General features: G+C 41.6%; 1 protein-coding gene across 5 annotated transcripts in view; it reads left to right on the plus strand.

Annotated features, from left to right (window-relative positions):
- Nucleotides 1–25,305, plus strand: part of PHACTR2 (phosphatase and actin regulator 2) — a 152,130-nt gene that overhangs the window by 100,958 nt on the left and 25,867 nt on the right. For all 5 annotated transcript variants that reach the window (XM_053290453.1, XM_053290469.1, XM_053290457.1 and 2 more), the window contains 3 exons: nt 616–783; nt 17,745–17,825; nt 23,792–23,956. In XM_053290453.1, the coding sequence (XP_053146428.1) occupies nt 616–783; nt 17,745–17,825; nt 23,792–23,956 (414 nt within the window). The remainder of the gene's footprint in view (nt 1–615; nt 784–17,744; nt 17,826–23,791; nt 23,957–25,305) is intronic.

Here is a 25,305-nt window from a genome sequence, read left to right on the forward strand (position 1 = left end):
TTATCGCCTGTCCCAGGGTTTCTTAACCTTGGGTCCCCAGATGTTGTTGGACTACAGCTCACATCATCCCCAGACATGGCCTTTGTGGCTGAGTTTGATAGGAGATGTAGTCCAACAACATCTGGGGGCCCAAGGTTAAGAGGCCCTGGCCTATCCAGTAATGCAGAACACTTGGGACACTACATTTTTGGGAGACCTGAATTAACATTTTAAAGTCCTGAAAACATCAGTTTTCATCTGAAAATAAAATATGGCCTTGCTGTTTTCAGAATAAACTTGAAAAATCGGTGGTCCCATGACTGGAATGCTCATAGAACATTTGAGATGTCAGAGTTTCATTTGAGCATATGCTGCTATTTCTCTCCTTTTTTGGTTTGGGGCTAGAATGTCCTGCTTGTGCTTATTCAAGTGTGATACTTCAATAACTTTGATTTTAATGTTAACGTACCTGAGATTTTTTTTTTTAATAGCAAGTATATTTTAAAAGTTGTTAAAGGTACACTACTGCACCCTCCAGAATGACTCTTATTTTCCTCTATCCCTGAACATATTTTGAATTTTAAATTGAGATTTTGCTGTCCTGAAGATTTCAGTATTTTTTCATTGTTTTTATAGTTGATGGGATAGACAAGGCATCCATTGCAAATTCAGATGGGCCAACCCCAGGATCCCGGACTCCTCCTTTCAAGAGGAAGGGCAGACTTTCCACCATTGGCAAAATCTTCAAACCATGGAAATGGCGGAAGAAGAAGACAAGTGAAAAATTTAAAGAAACATCAGCAGGTATGATTTTGTCGTTAAGAGAGATTATTTCGCTATGCCTGGAAAGGGTTGAGGTTGATAAGCTATTAGAGAACATAATAGCCCAAAGATCTGATCAGATAGTTCTTTGTGCTGCATATCTCGTGTCCGTGATTTTTCAAGAATATCTCTGACCTGAGCCTATTTAAAATTGTGCCTTGTGAAAAGTCCCTGGTCCTACCAAGTGTTCCTGATTCATAAGTTGCCTGGAATGATGTTGCTAAATATAACATGTATGATATATCACACATATCCCCTTCTGGGGACAGCAACGGTGAGGGCCAGGCATCTTGGCCCAGGTATTTGTATGTGGGAGACATTTAATAAAGAAGCTTCTGTTTTAACTGGTCCTGGGTGAGGATTTTTTAGAATGTGTCTGGGCTTACCTGGAGATGGGGAGATGGGGGCGTGTCCACTGACGGTGGGGCAGCCATTCCGGTGGTGCTGGGGAACAGAAGAAGTAACGTCGGCAGGTCAGCAGGCCATTACAGGGGAGGGGAACATAGAAATTTACTAGCTGTTTCCCCTTCTGGCTGTCCTGCCAGCTCTTTGACCTTGGGGAGCAGTGCCAACCACCCATGGAACCTCACCTTGCTGCTCTGTAATGCCAGGTCAGTCCAGAACAAATCAGAAACCATCCATGATTTGATTCTGGATGAAGGTGCTGACCTGGTATGTATTACATAGACCTGGTTGGGGAAGGCTGGGGGCCCAGTGTGGTCCCATCTTCTCCCTCCAGGGTACTCTGTTGAGGAGCGGGTGAGGGACTGGGGGCAGGGAGGTGGAGTGGCTGTGGTCTACAAGAATAATATCCCCATTACCAGGATCCCTGTTAGAGTGTCAGACCATATTGAATGTTTGTACTTAAGTTTGGGGACCAGGGATAGACTAGGACCTCTGTTGGTGTACCGATCGCCCTGCTGCTCAACAGAGTCCCTAACTGAGCTGATGGACTTGGTCTCGGACTTGGTGTTGGAGTCGCCCAGGCTTGTGGTGCTGGGGGACTTCAGTGTTCTTTTTGGGACCAATTTGTCCGGGGCAGCTCAGGAGTTCATAGCAGCCATGACGACTATGGGCCTATCTCAGGTGCTCTCGGGACCGACGCACATTGCTGGTCACATTCTTGATTTAGTCTTTCACTCTGATCAGGGTGGTGTTCCATGGGTGGGGACTCCTGTGATCTCCCCATTGTCATGGACGGACGACCATCTGGTTAAGGTTGGACTCGCAGTCACACCCCACCTTCGCAGGGGCGAGGAACCTATTAGGATGGTCCGCCCAAGAAAGTTATTGGATCCCATAGGATTTCAAGAAGCCTTGGAGGGATTCAGTGTTGGCTCTGCCAGCGATCCTGTTGATGTCCTGGTGGAGAATTGGAACAGCAAACTCACCGGGGCGGTAGACATGATCGCTCCTAAGCATCCTCTCCGACCTGCTTCAAAATGGGCCCCTTGGTATACGGAAGACCTATGGGGGCTGAAGCGGCGAGGTAGACAACTGGAGCGCAGGTGGAGAAAGACTCGGCTTGAATATGACAGATTGCAACATAGAGCTAATTTGAAGACCTATGCTCAGATGATACATGCGGCAAAGAAGCGATTCTTTTCTGTCCTTATTGCAGCCGCAAGTTCACGTCCGGCGGAGGAGTTCAGGGTTGTGAGAGGGCTAGTATGTGCCCCTCCTCCCTTGAATCAGAATTTGGAACCATCGATTACCCGATGTGATGTGTTTAATGAATTCTTTGTGGGGGAAATATCTTGTATTCGGGCCGACTTGGATTTCATCTCCACACTTACTTCAGTATCTGATGTGGAGGTATCCAGTGACTCCTCTTATGTGGTTAGGTTGGATCAGTTCCAGTTTGTGACTCCTGAGGATGTGGGCAAGCTGTTTGGAATGGTGTGGCCCACCACCTGTCCTCTTGACCCTTGCCCAATGTGACTTATACTATCTGGCAGGGGGGTTGTTGTAGAAGACCTGGTAGAGATCATAAATGCATCTCTGAGGGAAGGTAGGATGCCTCCTAGTCTTAAGGAGGCAATTATTAGACTGCTTCTGAAGAAGCCTACCTTGGATCCCTCAGAGTTGAGTAACTACAGGCCTGTCTCCAACATTCTGTGGCTGGGCAAGGTAACTGAGAAGGGTGGTGGCCTCCCAGCTCCAGACAGTCTTGGAGGAAACGGATTATCTAGACCCATTTCAAACTGGCTTCCGGGCTGGCTATGGGGTGGAGACTGCCTTGGTCAGCCTGATGGATGATCTCCAACTGGGAATTGACAGAGGAAGTGTGACTCTGTTAGTCCTTTTGGACCTCTCAGTGACTTTCGATACTATCGACCATAGTATCCTTCTGGAGCGTCTGAGGGAGTTGGGGGTGGGAGGCACTGCTCTGCGGTGGTTCTGCTCCTACCTCTCAGGCAGGTTCCAGATGGTGTCCCTTGGAGACTGTTGTTCTTCAAAATCTGAACTTTTGTATGGTGTGCCTCATGTCTCCAATGTTGTTTAACATCTACATGAAACCACTGAGAGAGATCTTCAGGAGATTTGGTGCAGGGTGCTATCAGTATGCTGATGACACCCAAATCTATTTCACCATGTCAGCATCATCGGGAGAGGGCATAACCTCCCTAAATGCCTGCCTGGAGACGGTAATGGGCTGGATGAGGGATAAAAAACTGAGACTGAATCCAGATAAGACGGAGGTACTCATTGTGTGGGGTCGGAACTCTAGAGACGATTTTGATCTGCCTGTTCTGGATGGGGTCACACTTCCCCAGAAGGAACAGGTACACCAGTCTAGGGTGCTTCTGGATCCAAGTCTCTCCCTGGTGTCCCAGGTGGAGGCAGTGGCCAGAAGTGCCTTCTATCAGCTTCGGCTGATATGCCAGCTCTTTATGTGGTTCTGCTCTGTCCCCTTCTGTTTTATCTGAATCTCTTTACACCCTTGCACCTTAAAAGAGGGCATTTGCCAAACCAGATACTGCCCAGGTCCTGTCGGCAATTCATATATCTGGAGGGGTCATATATCACTGGAGGGGTCATATATCACGTTGAGAGAAGAACTGAATTTCCATGCTGCTCTGCACTACAAATGATATTAATTTTTGTTGAATAGTGGCTATAAATGGCAAATGTGTGTATGTTTGAGTGTGTGTTTTATATATGATATATATTAGATTGAAATGTTAAGGGGGCCCCACACATGCTGATTCACCCCTAGCCCCACACCGCCATAGGGACAGCCTTGCATAGGGCTGCTTGTCATGTCCGCCATTGTGATTTACGATACCTATACTCTATATGCAATTGATTGAGATACTCTCTAAACAGTGAAGGATCTATAAGGCTTTATATAGAAGGACCTCCTTATGTACTCATTTGTTATCCACGGTTTCATGTTTCCATGGTCGGGTAATTGGCATCTGACTTCAGTGTGTGTGTGTGTGTGTGTGTGTGTGTGTGTGTGTGGCGTGTTAACCTCTTGTATCCATGGGTCGAGGACGGCTGGTAATGACTTCAGAGCATTTCCAGCCGCCATTTTGAGTGCAGGAGCCATTTTATGGCTCATTTTCATTTTAAAAATGGCATTTCCCCCAGTGATTTTTCACAGAAGAATTGGGACTTTGGGTCTTGGGTAGGTACTGCTGAAGGCCGACAGAGCATGTTAGGGCCCTTCATTGCCCTTTATTTTGCCATTTGGGGGCCTTTTGGCGTTTTCAGTGGCTTTTTTCAGGCATCGGGAACCTAAGCCCCACAATGCCATAGGCTTAATGCCTCAGTAGTCATGGTTTCGGTCAGTACTAGCTGAGAAAGGAATCCCCGCAAATATTGAGGTCCTCCTGTATTATTTTTATGTGCATGTATCTATAAACCCTGGACTATGGAATATGGCATTTTTTATTTATATACTACTTCCCACCCACCCCCAGTACCTGAATCGGCTTTCTTCTGGTTTTCCCCTTGTGGAAAACAGTTGAGGGTAGAGAAGACATTGTGGTTCCTCCCTGATTAAAATGATGATGCCTTCTGCCTTTCCAGTTATTGGGTCCTTTTATTTTATTATCTGCAATACATCTATTTTTTTCTGTTTTGAAAGACAGATCCAAGTGACATAAGATATGTACAATATAATTAATTCAAATTCAATACTCAAATACTACGATTGTAGAGTGGAGTTTTCAAGTAGTTCTCTGGCCAGTTAGAATTGTACTATGAAGAGCCCTTATTAGATGTGTCAGTAATCAAAAGTAAAAGAGGAAAGAGAGATGGAGGTTAGTCCAAACCAACCAATGGAATGGGGCCTCACAGTTGCTTCCTTTCCTTCTGCTAACTGCAAGGTGGTCTGGCCACTTTGCTATTAACCATCTTAGAATTATTCATCTTCAGCTTGTAGCTGCCATGTCTGCAGGGTTGGTTTGATTTAAATCACGATTTAAATAGCTTCACAGAAGGATTCTATTTTAATGATTTAAATTACAAGTCAGGAAGATTCTATTTAATAATCATTTTCTAGTAAAAGTACTTTCTTGTCTGATATAACCTTAATACATATTCAGAGAGAGATGTAGGTTAAATTTTTAGAAGATAGGTACACACTATAATAGGCACACACCTTTCGTAATGATGTTTCATTTGAGCAACCAGGCCTTGCATTTCTTGGTGCTACTGTTTGCATTTCACATTCATACTCACAAGTACAGGGACTTTATTAAAATATTTCCAAATGGGGTCTCTCTTACGGCCTGCAGCCATGACAGATGTTTCCCTTAGAACATAAGAACTGCCCTACTGGATCAGGCCCCAAGGCCTGTCCAGTCCAGCACCCTGTTTCATACAGTGGCCCACCAGATGCCTCTGAGAGGTTCACAGGCAAGAGGTGAGGGCATGTGCTCTCTCTTGCTGCTGCTCCTTTGCAACCTATCTAGAGGCATTGTGCCTCTGAGGCTGGAGGTGGCCCACAGCCACCAGACTAGTAGCCATTGATAGACTTCTCCATGATTTGTCTAAGCCCCTTTTAAAGCCATCCAAGCTAGTAGCCTTCACCACATCCTGTGGCAGAGAATTCCATAGATTAATTACACACTGTGTGAAAAAGTACTTCCTTTTGTTGGTAATGAATTTCCCAGCATTCAGGTTCATGGGATGACCCCTTGTTCTAGTGTTGTGAGAGAGGGGAATAAACATTTCTCTCTGTCCACTTTCTCCACTCCATTCATAATTTTATATAACTCTATTATGTCTCCCTGTAGTCGCCTCTTTTCCAAACTAAAATATGCTGTAGCCTTCCCTCATAAGGAAAGTGCTCCACGCCCCTGATCGGGTGGTGCTCCAGGCCCCCAGTTGCCATCATTTATTTATTTATCAATCATATTTTTATGCTGCCTAATACGTACATCACTTCTGCACTTTTTCTAGTTCTACAATGTCCTTCTTAAGATATGGTGACCAGAAATGCACACACTACTCCAAATGTGGCCACACTATACATTTATATAAGGGCATTATAATATTTTCAATCCCCTTCCTAGTGATCCTTAGCATGGAATTTGCCTTTTTCACAGCTGCCTCCCACATAGTTTCTGTGGAGGACCCCAGTCCACCTAGGTTTTCTACATTGTTAGTTCCTAAAACTCATTTAACATACAGTGATATTCTGCCTCCAAAGTGCCCCTCCCTGTCCTTTCTATAGAGTTTATATCCAGGGATAACAGTGTCCCACTGCTTATCACTGTTCCACCATGTTTTTGTTATGCCCACTATATCTATTTCTTTGTTAGCAACCAAGCACTCCAGCTCACCTATCTTGGCTCAGACGCATCTGGCATTGTCATATAAACACCTATACCCTGAATCTCTTACCTGGTGTGTGCTATCTTTCTTTTGGCTCTTTGATCTCTTTGACCATCTAGCTCAGCCATCTGACTGCTCTTTATGTGGTTCTGCTCTGTCCCCTTCTGTTTTATCTGAATCGTTTTTACACCCTTGCACCTTAAAAGATGGCATTTGCCGAACCAGATACTGCCCAGGTCCTGTCGACAATTCCCCAGGCATCATTTTAAAAGCTGCTCTGCAACCTTTTTGATTTTAAGCGCTAGCAGTCTGGTTCCATCTTGGTTCAAGTGCAGCCCATCCCTTTTGTACAGGCTTTGCTTGTCCCAAAATGTATCCCAGTGCCTAACAAATCTAAACTCCTCCTCCCGGCACCGTCTTATCCACGCGTTGAGACCTCTTGGCTCTGCCTCCTCAGCACGGCCCAATAGTCTATCTAGATGCCATGTGATGTCTGCAACCTTTGCACCAGGCAGGCAAAGTCATTGTGCGGTCTACATGCAGGTCACAGACCCATATCTCTATACCTCTAATGATTGAATTACCCACTACAAGGAGGCCCCCACCTCCCGGGGGGTGTATCCCTTGTGCCAAGAGGATATGGGCTCATCACCCAGAGGGTTCCCTTCTAAAGGAGCATTTTCCTCTGCCTCATACTAATGTCCTCCTTCACCAAGACTTTCATTCTCCGTGATAGCAAAGGAGCTATCAGCCTTGGAGTGGGATGCCTCTACCACATCCCTGAAGATCTCATCCACATACCTCTCCATTTCTCTGAGCTTCTCCAGATCCGCCAGCTTGCTCTCAAGGGAACGAACTTATTCCCTGAGAGCTAGGAGCTTCGTGCACCAATTACACACCCATGACTTCTGCCCACGGAGCAAATAGTCATACATGCGATACTCTGTGCAATACACAGTGCAATACACTGGGAAGTGCCCCTTCCCATGCTGGCTTTCATAATCCTAACTGGTTTTGTTGGAGGTTTAGAGTGTTTGGAGATTGTTCATTAGAAAGTTAGGTCTTAGCTGTATTGATCAGATATTTAGCAGTTTAAACTTCCTTTCTCAAGAATATGAAGGAGGGAGTAATACTAGCCTTCTCGTCCCACTGTGCTCCTTCTGATTAAGGGGACTCATTTCAGGCTCCCCTGCACATTTTCCTGCTAAACTCCACGCAAAACTCCACTGCTCTGTTTGCTATCCCTGTTCACTAAGTTCTTGGGCCTTTGCTTCATATATAGAGAGTTGGCTTCAAACTGAAACTTTCACTTTCTATTCCCTTCCCCATCCCGTTCTTTTATAAACGTACTCCTCCTCCTTCCTCAGGGTTACTCCCCCCAATTCATTCATTGACCTTCTTTGTCTTTGCACTTTTAGAGAGAGAGAGGCAAGGGCTTGACTCTGTGTACGCGTGTGCATGTTGCACATAGACTACCTGCAAAGAGGACTGATCAGGTCTGTTATCTCTCATCCCTTTATACTGCTCTTAACATGTTCATAGAGTATAATTAGAAGTTATGATTAATATTTGTGTTGATATCTTTAACCTAGGATTTTTATGAATTGGTTTTAATTAAATTAAAATCCAATTTAAACTTTAAAAACCTGATTTAAAATTGTAAAAACCCCATTTTTATTTTTTAAAAGCAGATTTTTAATTAATCCTGCATGTCTGCAATTTCCCCCTATTTCCATTTGACCATGGGAATGTGGATACTTTGCCCTGATTGTTGGGCTTAGGGAGATGTTTCTGCAGTATAGGAGCGACTTAATACCACATCTATAACTTATTGGCCAGTATTCTGTGCATATCCTGTGTCTCCCTGCCTTCTGTGCACAGATCTGCTGTGCAAATCCCTTTCCATTTTATGCCTTTTGCCACATGCCCTATAGTTCATTCACTTGCAATCATTTTCTCTAATACTATCTGTTCAGTTTTCTCTCTCCATGAACTAACTTCACCTGCACTGCTGAACGTTTGTATCCTTTGGGTTATATGCTCTTTTCCACTGAACTCCTAGTTCTTGCTTAGATCCTGAAAGTGCCACCCATGTCCTAGCTTTCACTGTGATGAGCTAACTGTAGGAGCATGGACATAACAGGACAAATGTTCTGACATTGCATGGAAACATGGTTTGTTTTGTCTTGCTGTGTTTAGTTTCTGTGTCCAAACCAGGGTGGATTTGATTTAAATCAAACTGATTTAAATCACAATTTAAATCACAATTTAAATCACTAGCAGGGTGGATAAAAATCAAAAAAATCCGATTTAAATCAAAAATTTTTTTATTTAAATCAGATTTTTTTGATTTAAATAGGATTTTTTTTATTTAAATCGGATTTTTTTTATTTTTATCCACCCTGCTAGTGATTTAAATTGTGATTTAAATCATGATTTAAATCAGTTTGATTTAAATCAAATCCACCCTGGTCCAAACCAACGCCAGGCAACAAACCATGGCTTTTTTCTGCCATCAAACCACAATCTGAACCCAAGATTTGAAGTTGGTTTGTTAGTCCTTACTCTGATCTTCCATGGTATATCTGAATCCGCAACTATGATTTCATCTTGATTGCTTTGAGTAGCTCTGCACTTGCAGGGTTCTTACATAGCGAGAGGCAGGCCTAGATCATGGGAAGTAAGGAGAAGTGTTTGGGACTCCAGTCCTTCATTATATTGCAAAGCAAACCAAGATTTGGTTATCTGTGGTGTCAATCCAAGTTTGCTAAATAAACCCTAGTAAAAATGAATTGTGGGTTCTATGTGATGTCTGAACCACTCATGGTTTACTTATATAAAATAGCACTTAGAAATGCTTTTTTGTTGAGCTGCATGTTTGGAATACTGTATTATAGCTCTTTTGCAGTGTATTTAATAGTTTTGGATGCAGAGAGTGATTGAAATATGAATATCAAATTGATGTTGACAAAAGGCAAAAATACTAAAGTAGTGTGGTAACTGTGATAAAGGAAAATATAAAAATACCACACTGTGTCCAGATACATGATTTATTTATGACTGGAAGTTCTAATATATTGACCAGTTTCCCATTATATACCCAGTTAGTTCTCAATAACAATACAATCAATATAAACAACATTTTGTAGTTCCTATAATAGCTCTGCCTAAATACAGACAGACATTCATCCTGGTTGTGAACCATTAGAGAAAATGATGATAGCCAATGTCTGTTACCCTAAATATCATTTAAAAAAAAAAAATACCAGCAGCATTTGTTCCATCACTAGCCAAATGGGGTTATCTCTTCTTGCATTGTGTGGCTTTTAGGCATTGTATAGTCTGTTGAAGCCTTGGGACGTAAACTGGAGGCATTGCAAAGAAATCATTTACTGAAGTCATTCACACAGTCAAAAACTGTGTCCTACCCAGGTTTTCTTCCTACCTTGCTTCACACAACCAAAAATTGGGAGCATGCACAGCTCCCAAACCTCGGTAGAACAGTTTTTTATTTTGTGAATGACCTCAATGACCAGTTTTGTTAGAACGCTTTGGTAGGATTCTCCCCCCACCCCCGCCCTCCATTTACAGGAGGTTTTTGACCTTAAGTCAATTCCAGGACCACAATCAGTGTGAAATCCCTGTCATGCTAAATCATCCCAAATCTATGAACTTGGAAATAAAGGGAGTGGGCAGCATGAATATGAAAATGATGGGTATTTATATACCTCTTTTCAACAAAAGTTCCCAAAGTGGTTTACATAGATATAAATAAATAAGTTGGCTCCTTGTCCCCAAAGGGCTCACAATCTAAAAAAGAAACACAAGATAGACACCAGCAACAGCCACTGGAGGGATGCTGTGCTGATGGATAGGGCCAGTTGCTCTCCCGCTGATAAACAAAGGGAATCACAACTTTTAAAAGCCTGAACTAACTTTGCTCATTTAGCCGGGAAGGCTAAGTTAGTCACGACTTAAGTCCCATTCATTTCAATGCAACTTGAGTTAGTCAAGACTAACTTCTTGCATTGATTTCAGTAGTCCTTAGACATGACTAGGTAGTTTGAATGCTGATCGATGTCTTTATCTATTATAGCAATAGCAATAGCACTTACATTTATATACCGCTCTATAGCCGGAGCTCTCTAAGCGGTTTACAATGATTTAGCATATTGCCCCCCAACATTCTGGGTACTCATTTTACCGACCTCGGAAGGATGGAAGGCTGAGTCAACCTTGAGCCCCTGGTCAGGATCGAACTTGTTACAGGGCGGCAGTTTTACCACTGCGCCACCAGGGGCTATTTCACTAATATTTCACTATATATTATATTTATTATATATATTATATTTCACTAATAGTACTTAGGGCCAAACTAGACATTACATACAGATATGTGTGTAACATTCCCCCAGTGGTGTCCTCCCTGTGGGAAGAAAGCAGCCATGAGCCTAATTTTGAGTGGAAAAACAGCTGGCAGATGAAAGCTTAAATTTCCTCTCCCCCACGCCCACCCCACTGGTCTTCTGCTCCCAGTCACAGCTTTGCAAGGCTGCTTTTTGTGGTTATTTAAAAAAAAAAAAACATTGAAGGAATGCTGCGTGCATCTGTGTGTAGCATCTAGTTTGGCCTTTAGCCAGAGGTTCAGGTAAAAAAAGAAAACCGGATTGTTTTGTATTTGACCTGTAAAATGCAGTGAAGTATATTCAGAGTTTGGGATGCCACCTCACTTCTCTTACAAAAATATATTGGAAAGTGATCATGCTGTGCAAACAGTTGAATAATCTGTCTAAACAGCACATGATATGAGCAGTTTAAAAGAAGGAGAATTAGATATGGAAATAATTTGTGCTGTTGTGGGGAATGCTGACTGGAATTTTTCCTTTTAGTAACATTTTCCATGTTGTAGATCTTGAAAAACCTACTACCAAGCACCCAGTTTTCAAAGCAAAGCAAACACAGCTCTCTTGACCTGAAAAGCAAACTTACAGAAGCATTTAGGGCTGCTTACCATCAGTTTCCACTTTCAGAAAAGGCAAAGGAGTCACTAGTTTGTTTTGAAATGAAACGGATGCCCCTTCAAAGAATGTGTAGGAGAAGAGGGCCAGAAACCACTTCTGGCTCTTAGGTCAGATTTCATAATCTGGGGGATGAGGAGGCAATTGAAGATTATCTAGGTTCTCTATTGGGCAGGCCAAAGCAAAAACAAATCTGGAACCTGTCTAGAATCTTGGGTTACTATTTAATAGTGGGGTGACTAAACCCAAGGGTTTAATAACTACAGAACACATTTAATCTAAGGTGAAGATTTTTATATAGAAAAGGTGAAGAATGAATTACCCATTCCCCTGGAGCAGAAGTGGGTGGTTGAGTGGAAGTTTACTTGAATTATGTGTAGAAAAGTCAATGAGAGCTTCCAGATCAAAATAAGGAATGGGATTTCAGGGAGGCTGAAATTTTCTGAGGAAAGGACCAGTCTTTTTTTTTTTTTTTTTTTAAGGTAAGTAATGTTTGCATTTAAAAAATGATATTGAAAGTGAAAAAAGATGACATTTTCCAGTTAATCGTGATTCTCAAATGCCAGTTTAAAGCAGATATGTCTCAGGGTATGTTGTTGAAGCAATTGTTTTTCTGTTTAGTATTTTAAGTTTTAATACCACAGCAGTAGATTACTGTTTCTTACAAAATATGTCTCTCTAAAAATGACAGAAAATACATCATATGGAGCTTTTGGCAAATTTCCAAGCACACAATTTCCCCAGTGTTTAGTGATCTTCGCCTACATGTTCTGTTTTAGGTTCAGTCTCTTTCGTATTAGCTAAACACAGTAATCATCGCACATTGCTGATATTTAGATGTCTTGTTTGCTATACTTTTTTATTCTGTATAATTCACAAAGGGATCACATACTACTTCACAAATCTTATATTTCTGCTCCAGCCATGAGAAGTTCAATTTATGGGTGCAGGGGCAGAGCCACCATTGGGCAAACAGGTTCAAAGAACTCGGGCCACCACCAATTTGGCTGCAAGTGTGACCCCAGACATGCCCCACCCACGTCAGACGTGGGGGCGTTATTTCAGTCCCAAAACGCACAGCCCCACGGGGATCCAAATCTCCCGCACTGCATTGGCAGCAAGGCCGGAGTGACTCTCCCTGCCTTAAATGCTGGGAGAGCCGCTCCTGGTCTCATAGCCAGTACATTGATTTCCTTCCCAAATGGAGCCGTGCAGCCCCCTTTAGGAGAGAGATTGGCAGGGAGATGCCCAATACAGCACAGGCCAATCTTCCTTCCAAACAGGGCCACACTGCCCCATTTGGGAGGGAGACCACGCGGTGGCGTGGCTAGCTGGGCCCTGCATCTGATGTCAGATGCGGGGGGTGGGTGGGCCAGGGGGCCACAGCGGCAGCCGCACATGAGCTGCCGCCAGCCTCCTTATGTTGCTGGATGGGTGTCTGTTTCCTGATAAAGTGGGAATGAGATTAGGTATATAAATCTCAATTTTTTCTTGATGTGGCATATTTTGAAGTTACTGCTTCTGTTTCTTTGTTAAGAGAATAGAGAATCATACTGTTTTTCCTTGATAGCTATATATTTATTCTGTATCTTTATGTTGTTTTCATATTTTTTAATATATATAGATAATTTGAAGTTTGTTTTTTCTTTAATTACACTGTAATATACTATTGAAAACTAATTAAAAATACATTTCTACATCTTTTTCCAATAACATTTTTGCTTTAAAGAAGCCATAAGTAGACTGGGCATCTGCATAATGGGTACAGCCATCTTTTGAGCTACAGAGAAACAGAGCTGTAGAAAAATCCTAAGTCTTCAGAAGTTGGAGGAGCAGAACTTAAGATTTTTGTTGTCAACATTTGGTGCTGAAATAGGATGTGTTAGAGCTAAATATGAACATGAAAACAAAGTACGCTAAGAATACCTATGCAAATGTGCTTACTTTGTTAATTGCAGGAAAGGACCATAATTCAGCCGTAGAACACATGCTTTACATTCCGAAGGTTCCAGGTTCTAATCTATACCCAGCATCTCCTTTCTTAAAAACACACAGCAAAAACAATCTTAACTATCACCATTGGGAAGATCCCTGCCTAATACCTTGGAGAGCTACTACAAATCAGAGTAGATAATACTCAGCTAGATGGACATAGGAACGTAGGAAGCTGCCATATGCTGAGTCAGACCGTTGGTCCATCTAGCTCAGTATTGTCTTCACAGACTGGCAGCGGCTTCGCCAAGGTTGCAGGCAGGAACCTCTCAGCCCTATCTTGGAGAAGCCAGGGAGGGAACTTGGAACCTAGATGCTCTTCACCCCATGTATGGGGTGGAGAAAGTGGAGAGAGAGAGATTCTTTTCCCTCTCACACAACACTAGAACCAGGGGTCACTCCATGAAATTGATTGCCAGGAGGTCTAGGACCAACAAACGGAAGTACTTTTTCACACAACGCGTGATCCACTTGTGGAACTCTCTGCCACAGGATGTGGTGACGGCCAACAACCTGGATGGCTTTAAGAGGGGTTTGGATGACTTCATGGAGGAGAGGTCTATCAATGGCTACTAGTCAGAGGGCTGTGGGCCACCTCCAGCCTCAAGGACAGGGTGCCTCTGAGTACCAGTTGCAGGGGAGTAATGGCAGGAGAGAGGGCACGCCCTCAACTCCTGCCTGTGGCTTCCAGCAGCATCATGGGCCACTGTGCGAAACAGGATGCTGGACTAGATGGGCCTTGAGCCTGATCCAGCAGGGCTGTTCTTATGTTCCCAGAGCGGCTCCATCCCCTAAGGGGAATATCTTCCAGTGCTCACAATTCTAGTCTCCCTTTCATGTGCAACCAGGGTGGACCCTGCTTAGCTAAGGGGACAAGTCATGCTTGCTTACCTCAACATCAGATAGCTTCAGGTGTTCATATGAATGAAAGTACCTTCTAACAACAGTCTTGATTTTTGCAAGGAGTGTTATGGCAACAAGATAGCAAAGTATTAACACACAAAAGACAGGAAGGTGTGTTATTAAAAACTGTAACTAGAGATCAGAGACCATGAAGTCATGCAGGACACAGAAGTTTCTTCTCCTTAAACATTCGCAGCATGATTCTTTGTTTGAGGACTAGCCGTGTATGGTGGTGTTGTTATATTATTCTAGAGAATCAAAGGAAAATGGTAAAGACAGCAGTTGCTACTTGTGCACAGATTTTTTTGGAAACACACAGCTCTGATTGAAGCAAAGCTAACTACTAACCTTGGAGCCCAGATTCGTGCACATGTGTGGATGAAATCAAGGGTGTGGTTTTGAAAAGGGTATTGCTGGTATAGACTTTCTTGCTTGATAACTTCAAGACAACTTTCTGTGCCTAGAGATGATGTGGCCATTGCAAGACTCAACTCTTGACTGAAGCAGCATCAATCTTCAGGAGCGTGTTGGGGGCAACTAAGGGGCTGTGCTATGAACTGGGACTTGAAAACCTGGAGTATGCACACAGAACAATGAGCCAGACTCCCCCACACACCCCACATCTATCTATCTATCTATCTATCTATCTATCTATCTATCTATCTATCTATCTATCTTTCTTTCTTTCTTTCTTTCTTTCTTTCTTTCTTTCTTTCTTTCTTTCTTTCTTTCTTTCTCGGTCAAACTTTAGGTGCCCCAATCCAGCCAGGACAATGTATGCATGGAAAGAGACTTCTATGCATAGGTCCCTTTTTAGAAAAAGAGTGCTACATGTAGTTTACCACCCAGGTATTCTCCTACTGTCTATGCACAAGAGTCTTAGGGGATTGGGAATTATACATGTCCCAAACAAAGAGTCTGTTGGCTCTGATCATCTATTTTATTTATACAGACTTAACAGTCCCTCCTTTCCCTTCTAAAATATGATTTGTGCTTCTAGTGTGGACAGTGCTAACTCTGTATCAGGCCAGGAGTAGGAAAATCCCTGTGTGCACAAAAACCAAATAACAAGGTTGGAAAAAACCAGTGTATACTGAACAAAGGATAAAGGAGGAGTCAACATTTTCTCTTGTGTTAAATTAAGAAAACATTATTACACAGGAATGTGGTATGTTACTTGAATATGTATGGATAAGTTTTGTTCACAAACTTAAATATGAGCACGTACATTCAAGTAACATACCACACTCTTGTGTAATGTCCCCCACTGGTCCTAACTGACTTCCAGTGATCAAATATCATGATCATTGCCATTTATGTGAATTATGTGTATTTCTAGCACAGTACTTGATCCTATATTTACTGTACAGCTGCAGTACCCTATATTTTTACAATTCTTTTGTATTGTTTATGTATTCTTGCACTTGAAGATACTATGTATGATTTTATACTTACGGTTCAAGGTATTGTCTGCAGCTGAATATACAGGAAGTCCCCAACTGACAAGCAGGCTGTGTTCCCAAAGTTCATTGGGCAATGACTTCCCAGTGAACTTTTGGAAGTTCATAACTCTTCCCAAGAATGATGACTTGTTCATATGTGCGGGTAGGTGTTTGAAAGGTGGGAACTTCCTAATGTAATTTGTTATGGAGCTTTGTTTGTAACTTGGGTGTTTGTAACTCAGTGATAATGTATTTATTATATTGTGTTTCTCTTGTTTGCATTGAAATCATACAAATAAACTACTGATTGCGCAGAGATCTCAGGATTGGGGCCATAGGCTGACTTCCTGACTCACAAAGTGCTTGTGCTTCTTGGGGCTGCAAGGGCATGACGGGAGCCCCCACACCACTCCCCCCTGCATGAGCACAGTTACCCAGGAGCCTTTAGACTCTCGGTCTCTTCCTGCACTCTAGAAGGGCTCTGCAAGCTCAGAAGTGGGTCACTGACCATCAGCAATGTGTTTCCAGTCTTGCAGAGCCCTTCTGGAATGTATTGAGTGCTCCAGAGTCTAACGACTGTTGTGCAATCATGCTCATGCAGGGGGACAGGGGGAGTTATGCCCCTGCAGCCCCCAGAAGCTGGAGTGCTTCAATAGCCAGAATATCGACCATAGTGTTGAAAGAATACTTGGAGCCTTTACAAAAAGTGAAAACAAGCCACTTTACAAGTGGCTCACAATCTAATCTGACAAGGGAAGAGAATGGGAAAAGACTATGTGAAAGTGCAAACCATTGTAGATTCACTTGAAACAGCAGAACTTCATAAACCCACATGCTGCAAAAATTTGTTGTTTGTTCCTTGGTCTCTTCATAAAACAAAGCAACATGTAGAGGGGGGAAATAAAGAGCTAAGGAAGAAAAGCCAAAGGGGGGGGGAATCTATTTAGGAGCTATTTTTGTGCCCTATACATGGCATATTAAATTTGTCTAAGCATAGTTGGGATCTGTTGGTTTTACATTCACTGGAAGTAGAAAATTCTGCATCCTGAGGATCTTTTCGATCACATCCTTACTTCCTGTGCAAGTATCACATCTCCATTGGGACCACTGGTGCAGGCTTAGAATTGATTGATGTTCTTGTGTCTCTGTCAGCCCAAAGAAACATGTCCATTTTATAAATCAAAATACAACATAGTAGTTCTTAGAAACTAAACCACACGGCTGCACAGAAAGCTGTGTGTTCTACACTCTGATTGTAGGATGAGGAAACGTCACGAAGGTCTCCTTGTGGAGAAGCCAGTGATGCCTAGCTGAAACTAAGTCTTGAGTCCACGAAGGAAGCTTGAAGGAAGCCATTACCTTCAAGCCGTGCTGCCATCTATGCATTCATCATGACATGAGCTTGTTAGGGATGACTTGTCACAAGTACTTGTGCATCCAGGTTGTCAGCCTGGGTCGACATAAGGTGTTCCTGCCATACAGAAATGCACCTGTGGTATCTAAACAGAATGTGTGACTTCACCATGATGGATTTGCTTAATAATATTTTCTCTTTGGCTTATTAGTTGTGTTTTTAATTAAGTAGCTGAACTTGTCAACCATGTAACAAGTAGCATTGCTGTTCTGTACAGTGCCCTTCTTCTCTCTAATTAATACAAATATTTTGAAAGGCTATTAAAGTAAGCAAATGAAAAGTCTTGTTCATTCATGTTTAATCTCTTTTCCCCCTGGATTTATTTAACAGCTTCTGTAATAATTTTTACTGAAAAAATATCTCTTTTTTTCTTTTTTTTTTAAGTGCTGGAAAGAAAGATATCGACAAGGCAGAGCAGAGAGGAGCTGATAAGAAGGGGTGTCCTGAAGGAAATAACTGAGCAAGGTAATAGCAAGTAATAGAGACAACATAACTTCTGTATATTACTTAAGTCCTGACCATTATTACCCTATTACTGTTTCCATTGGCGCTCATAGCTGATTAACACAGTTTTTAGAGCATAGCAGGGACACCTGCTTTCTAGACAGGCCGATCTCCAAAATTCATATGCCTTAATGTTAAAACAGAGAGCACTGTTATAAGCACTAAACACAAATCAGTCCACCGTAATTTGGGTTGGTGCACTGAACCACCAACCCAACAAATGTGTGTTTCTAATACAGCACTTGTACAACTGCTTTGTGTAAGCATTATTGGATTTAACAGTCAAACTAGATGTTACTAAAAGAAACTGCACATCCCTGTGTGTGCTACCTAAATCAGGGCCAACTGTTAAAGCCTCACTAATCTCCACTTGCTGTGGTTCAGTTTGGTTCACATGACTCCCTGTGCTATTTACAAAAAGAGAGAGAGAGAATGCAGGGTCAAACATCACACTTATAGTAACATGTAGTTTGACCATAAGTTGTCAGGTGAGAGGCTGTGGGGTGCAGGGAGAAGAGGATAAGTGTGCCATACATCTAATTGTTGTTGGAGTCAGTGCTCAGAAGAGCCACTATTACATACAGATGTAGAAGTAAGCCTCAAAACATGAATGGAGGATAGCTTGGCATGCTCTAAAGAGGGCATCAGATTCTGTTCCTGGCCTGTGGCGTAGACAAAGAGGCTGTGCGAAACTGCCCCCCTCCCTCCAAATTACCTCACTGTACATAAGAACATAAGAACAATCCTATTGGATGAGACCCAAGGCTTACCTAGTCCAGCACTCTGTTTCCCACAGGGGTTCACCAGATGCTCCTGGGAAGCCCACAAGCAGGAGATGAAAGTATGCTACCTCTCCCACCATGGCTCTTCTGCCTCTGAACCTAGAGGTATTCTATAGCCATCAAGACTAGGAGCCACTGATAGACTTGTCCTCTACATAAGCACCATTAAGTTACTTTACTGGTTTTCTTTTTTGTTTCTGGATCTGTCACTTGCATGTGGCATTTTGGACCAGGTGCTTATGTCTGAAACAGCTTTGTGTCTGTAATGGAAGGTTATAGGCAAGGGTCTACAGAACCACAATCCTGTATCCTACTAGCCAGTATGTGCAGAGGGTACCACAGAGAGAGCCAGCGTGGTGTAGTGGTTAGAGTGCTGGACTAGGACCAGGGAGATTCGAGTTCAAATCCCCTTTCAGCCATGAAACTAGCTGGGTGACTCTGGGCCAGTCACCTCTCTCTCAGCCTAACCTATTTCACAGGGTTGTTGTGAAAGAGAAACTTAAGTATGTAGTACACCCCTCTGGGCTCCTTGGAGGAAGAGCGGGATATAAATGTAATAGTGATAGTAGTAGTAGTAGTAGTAGTAGTAGTAGTAGTAGTAGTAGTAGTAGTAATACTCCAACTAGAAGAGGTTATTTAAAAAGAATGTACCAAATTTGGAAAGAGAAGCATCCAGATACAGAAATAACAGAACAAAGGCTAGCAAACCAGAGAAGATTCATAATAAGAAATAAAGTATTCACAGCAGTTGAGCTGGAAGAACTGCAAAGAGCAACACAGGCTCAAGACATGGAAGAAGAATTACCACCAACTGAAGCAGTTGCTCAGGCGCAGGTGGAGGAGGTGTTGGAAATAGAGGATGCCACTGTTGCCGAACTGTTTCAAAATCAAAACCAGGCAACCTCCCCTTTGCCTTCACCTCAAAAACCCAAATGCCGTTTAACAGAAAAGCAACAAGAACTAAAGCAAAAAATAACTGAGCACATGAACCAAACAACCACCAGGGTTCGACTTCCAGCTCTAAAAACAGTTGCCAAAAAACAACTTGCTCAGGTATTAAAAGATGTCAATGCTGCACTTGCAGAAATAACAACCAATAATTTGCAAGAAACAAACCAACTAATATACAGTGCAGCAACAATAACAACACAAGAGCTCGGATATAAGATCAATGGACCTGTCAAAAAAGAAAGTAGTACATCACCTAAATGGAAGATTAGATTAGAAAATAAAATCTCCAGGCTTACATCAGATGCTAGTAAATTGAAAGATATGAAAGACAAGAAGCTGAAGAATGAAAACACCAAACAGTATTTGATCCAAAAATACCACCTAGATTCAAGGAAAATTAGAGAAATCCTGGAAATAATAAAGCAGCAAATAACAGCAGTGTCAAAGAAGATTAGCAGATATGAAGCCAGAACTACACAACACAGGCAGAATCTCCAATTCCAGTCGAATCAGAGACGTTTCTACCAAAGCATAGAAGGAGAAACTGCAAGAAACATAGAAAGACCAAATAAAGAAGAAACAGTGCAATTCTGGGGGAAATTATGGGATAACCCAATAGATTATAATAAAAAAGCAGGCTGGATGAAAGAGGTCAAAAAATGTAACCAACAAATGCAAGATCTAATAATAACACCAGAATTAATAAGTGAAAGAGCAAAGAAAATTAAAAATTGGACTGCTCCAGGCGACGATGAACTGCATGGCTTTTGGCTAAAACACCTAACAAGCCTTCATAAACAACTATCAAAATAGTTCAATCACATTTTGCAAGGAGGTGATATTGAACAATGGCTAAAAACAGGGAAAACACATCTCATCATGAAAGACCCAGCAAAAGGTGCAGTTCCAAGTAATTCTAGACCGATCACCTGTCTGCCAACCATGTTCAAATTATTAACTGGAATAATAGCAGATGAAGTGATGCAACACTTATTAACAAACAAACAGCTTCCAGTTGAACAGAAGGGAAATTGCCCGAACACCAGAGGCACAAAAGACCAGCTGCTGATTGACAAAATGATTTTAAAAAATTGCAAGAGAAGAAAAACCAATCTAAGTGTTGCATGGATTGACTACAAGAAAGCCTTCAATTCATTGCCTCACACATGGATACTAAAATGTTTAGAAACAACTGGTGTCAGCAAAAACATTCAGATATGTATAAAAAAAGCAATGAGCATGTGGAGTACACAGTTAACAATCAATGGCGAGACACTTGGACAGGTTAGCATTAGAAGAGGCATTTTCCAAGGGGACTCACTATCCCCTCTGTTGTTTGTAATCGCCATGACCCCACTTTCACAAATACTAAACGAAACAGGCCTCGGATACCAAACATCTAAAACATCAAGTAAAATCAACCATCTGCTGTACATGGACGATCTGAAGTTGTATGGAAAGTCCCAGTCAGAAATTGAATCACTGCTAAACACTGTCCGTATATTCAGTAGCGATATAGCAATGGAGTTTGGACTAGACAAGTGTGCTACATTAATAATGAACAGAGGGAAAATAACAAAGACAGAAGGAATAGAACTGCCCAATGGAAGCAAGATCAAGAACCTGGAAGAGAAAGAACCTTACAAATACTTGGGCATTCTCCAGGCTGATAACATCGCACACACTGAAGTGAAAAGAAAAGTTGGAAGTGAATACATCAGGAGAGTTAGAAAAATCCTCAAGTCCAAACTCAATGGCGGGAACACCATACAAGCCATAAACACCTGGGCTATACCTGTTATCAGATACACTGCAGGAATAATAGACTGGACCCAGGCAGAGCTAGAGATGCTAGATCGTAAGACCAGGAAAATCATGACCATCAATCATGCTCTGCACCCCCGCAGTGATGTCGATAGGCTATACCTCCCTCGCAGCTCAGGTGGAAGAGGAATGCTGCAAGTCCATCAAACAGTAGAGGAGGAGGAGAAAAGAGGCCTTGAAGAATATATCAAGGACAGTGAAGAAGATGCACTTCAAATGGTCAATAATGAGAAACTATTCAACACTAATGAAACAAAGCAGTCCTACAAGAAAGAACAAGTCAAGAACCGAGCAGAAAAATGGAAAAATAAGCCCCTGCATGGTCAATATTTGCACAATATAAGTGGAAAATCAGACATCAGCAAGACCTGGCAATGGCTTAAGAATGGCAACTTGAAGAAAGAAACAGAGGGTTTAATACTGGCTGCACAAGAACAGGCACTAAGAACAAATGCAATAAGAGCAAAAGTTGAAAAGTCAACAACAAACAGCAAGTGCCACCTTTGAAAAGAAGCAGATGAAAGCGTGGACCACCTAATCAGCTGTTGTAAAAAGATCACACAGACTGACTACAAACAAAGGCATGACAAGGTAGCAGGGATGATACACTGGAACATTTGCAAAAAATACAAGCTACCTGTAGCCAAACATTGGTGGGACCAAAAAATTGAAAAAGTTGAAGAAAATGAAGATGTAAAAATATTATGGGACTTGCGACTAGAAACAGACAAACATCTGCCACACAATACACCAGATATAACTGTAGTTGAGAAGAAAGAAAAACAAGTTAAAATAATCGACATAGCAATACCAGGGGATAGCAGAATAGAAGAAAAAGAAATAGAAAAAAATCACAAAATACCAAGATCTACAAATTGAAATTGAAAGGCTGTGGCAGAAAAAGACCAAAATAATCCCAGTGGTAATTGGCGCCCTGGGTGCAGTTCCAAAAGACCTTGAAGAGCACCTCAACACCATAGGGGCCACAGAAATCACCATCAGCCAATTACAAAAAGCAGCTTTACTGGGAACAGCCTATATTCTGCAACAATATCTATAACAACAGCAACAACATTGACAATAAAATTCAGCCATCCCAGGTCCTTGGGAAGGACTCGATGTCTGGATAAAACAAACCAGTCAATAACACTTGTCTGACTGTGTAAATAAATAATAATACCAAAGAAGAAATGGATGAGAGAGAGAAATCCTACTGCCATGTGATGCTTATGCCAATAAAAGAGCTGCAGTGGAATTTTGGGGAGGTGGAATCATACTTGGAAAATGCCAATATATTTGATAGATTGCAAAATGCCCCAGAACATGATGACACATTAACAAAGATATTTTACAAGATTTTCTGAAAATATATTGAAAGCTTTTTACTCCATGCATTACTCTAGCAAATTTTTAAAAGTACTATTCCAGCAAATTAGTGTTTTATTTGAAAGGAAAATAGTTTAAATAGAGACTTCAGTGTTGGAATTGAACTCTTGAAGGTGTGCTGTTCAAAGCATTAACAAAATAAGTTGAAACTAATTTAAAACTGGGACTTCCCCTTGCTGATGACAGTGTCTTGTCTTGTTGAGACAGGGCACAAATGACAGGCCTGTCATTAATTGAAATTAATGAGACAAGTTAGATATGACTAATTAAAGTCCTATTAATTTCAGTGGTACTTAGTGATGTGTAACTTGAGTTTGGATGTTGTCCACTGGCTTGCTCAGATTGAATGTGAAGGGCTAAGTATTAGACAACACAAACTGTTCTACTGACTGAACTCTGTATCCTTAATACCCAAATCATTCCAGATGTGGAATTATGTACTGCTTTCTATTATTAGAAATAGCAGTTAATAATAGAATAGAATAATAATAGAAATTATTATTATTATAGAATAGAATAGAATAATAATAGAAATTATTAGAAATAATAATACCCTATTATAGCAGCATGACACTTTATGCATATTATTTAGTCATGTGAATGATTATTGCATGTTGAAAGCATTTTAAATAATTGATTTTCTATCAAAAATATTTACAAAAGTCAGAAGAAAAAAGGGATCTCATACTTCTTCAGAAGAAAACGTGGGGTGGGGGAACACAATACTTTAAATAATGAACAACATGTAAGGATGAATCTGATTCTTAACATTATTATTCCAGTAATTGATAAATAGAAGCCACTTATTTATTAATTAAAAATGGACTACTGTATCATTGTCTTTAGCATTTTTATAATAAGATAACTTAATCAAAAATACAGCTTTTGAAATTGGATGGAGAAAACCTTTTTTTTTAAAGTAGGAAGCCATTAATGGGAGTTTCTATACTATACCATCAGGCAATGACTTTGTTTTTATTTCAGGTGGAGACATAACTGTCAATTATGAAATCTCAAATGGCCACACAATAGTAATTGGTGAAGAAGCCATACAGGAAGAAAACAACATAAAGACCACAGAGGACAATAGTTCAATATCTGCAAAAGCACCAGTTCTAGCTCCAGAAGAGAAAAAAGAGGGTAAAAAAGGTAATTAAAATGGAAACCATCTGGATTTGTTTATTGTTTATCAAAAAGACTCTGTTATAGAGAACCCAGAGGTAATACTGACTCTGAGTGAACAAGAAGGCAGTAAGAACACAAACCTGGTTGGTTTTCTTTTCAAACTGTCAGAAATTTCAAATGAAATGTAAAATACAAAATTGACTAGACCATTAAAGGCGGGAGCTAACAGGTAAGGAGTAGGAACAGATGACTTGCCTGTTGTGCATCGATTCTGGCTTTGATCCAGCTGATTCATTCTTGTCTTCTGTAATTAGTAACAGTTCCTTTCTGTGCAACTGAAACATCTGTTTATTCAAGGAAATGTTCCTCTGCCTTTTTCACACAAGATTCCTACAGCAGCTTATAAAATAAAACACATAATTCAGAGTCAGAATTAAAACTTTGTTCTTCCATAGCAGACAATAGGGACCCTGTTTGCCCTACCATGTTGTGGCTTCTGCCTCTGTAATAACAAGCATATGTAAGAAATGTTCTGCAGGATCAGACCAAAGGGCCCTCTAGTTTAGCCAAGACACCTCAAGCCAAGACAGGAAGACAAGGGCCCACCCCCACTGTTGACCCACCAGCAAGTGATATTTGGAGGAAAGTGCCATTCTTGGCAAGTAGAAGTTCCATTCCATTATTGTGGCCGTTGACAGAACTATCCTTTATGTAGTCTTAGGATGGAACTGCATGAAACATGGGAGGCTTGTGATTGTGTCTTCTGGTATTTCTGTTTTTAGTTTAAAAGAGGCTCTGATGTTGATCCATGCAGTAATAGTACCCCACTATTTGGCGTACTGATCTCTTGGTTTCCCCAACAGAGCAAAGAGCTTGGGGGCAGGGGGGTGGGTTGGTGGGTTGGTAGGGAAGGTTTAAGCCACTCAGATTTGAAATTGGAGCTCCCTGCAGCAGGGGCTTGCCTACTAGGTGAAAAGAAATTTTTGGTCTGAGCTAGGAAGACAGTGACCAGCATCTAGAGCAGTGTATGCATATGGAGGGTCATAGTGCTAGTGCAAAGCTCCTGCGCTATGTAGTTGTGCTACATCTTATGCACCCAGCTAGTACTGCAAAGCTGTGGCATGCCTCATTTGTGTTAAGAACTTTTGTACAAGAGTGCTCTTGCACAAACCCCATTTTTCAGCACAACTAAGACGGTGTCAGCCAGTGTTTGTTCTCTAGTGATAGATTTCCAGAGATAGAAAGGCGTGGTTGATAGAGTTATCTCTAACATTGCATGCTCAAGATACTTCAGCAAGTTTCCATTTAACTCTCTGTAGCCACTCTTGTGTTCCTTCAATCAGAATGGCTGAAGAATAGCAAAAGGGGGGTGG

The sequence above is a fragment of the Hemicordylus capensis genome, chromosome 1, assembly GCF_027244095.1.
Source record: "Hemicordylus capensis ecotype Gifberg chromosome 1, rHemCap1.1.pri, whole genome shotgun sequence".
In the NCBI taxonomy this organism is placed as follows: Eukaryota; Metazoa; Chordata; class Lepidosauria; order Squamata; family Cordylidae; genus Hemicordylus; species Hemicordylus capensis.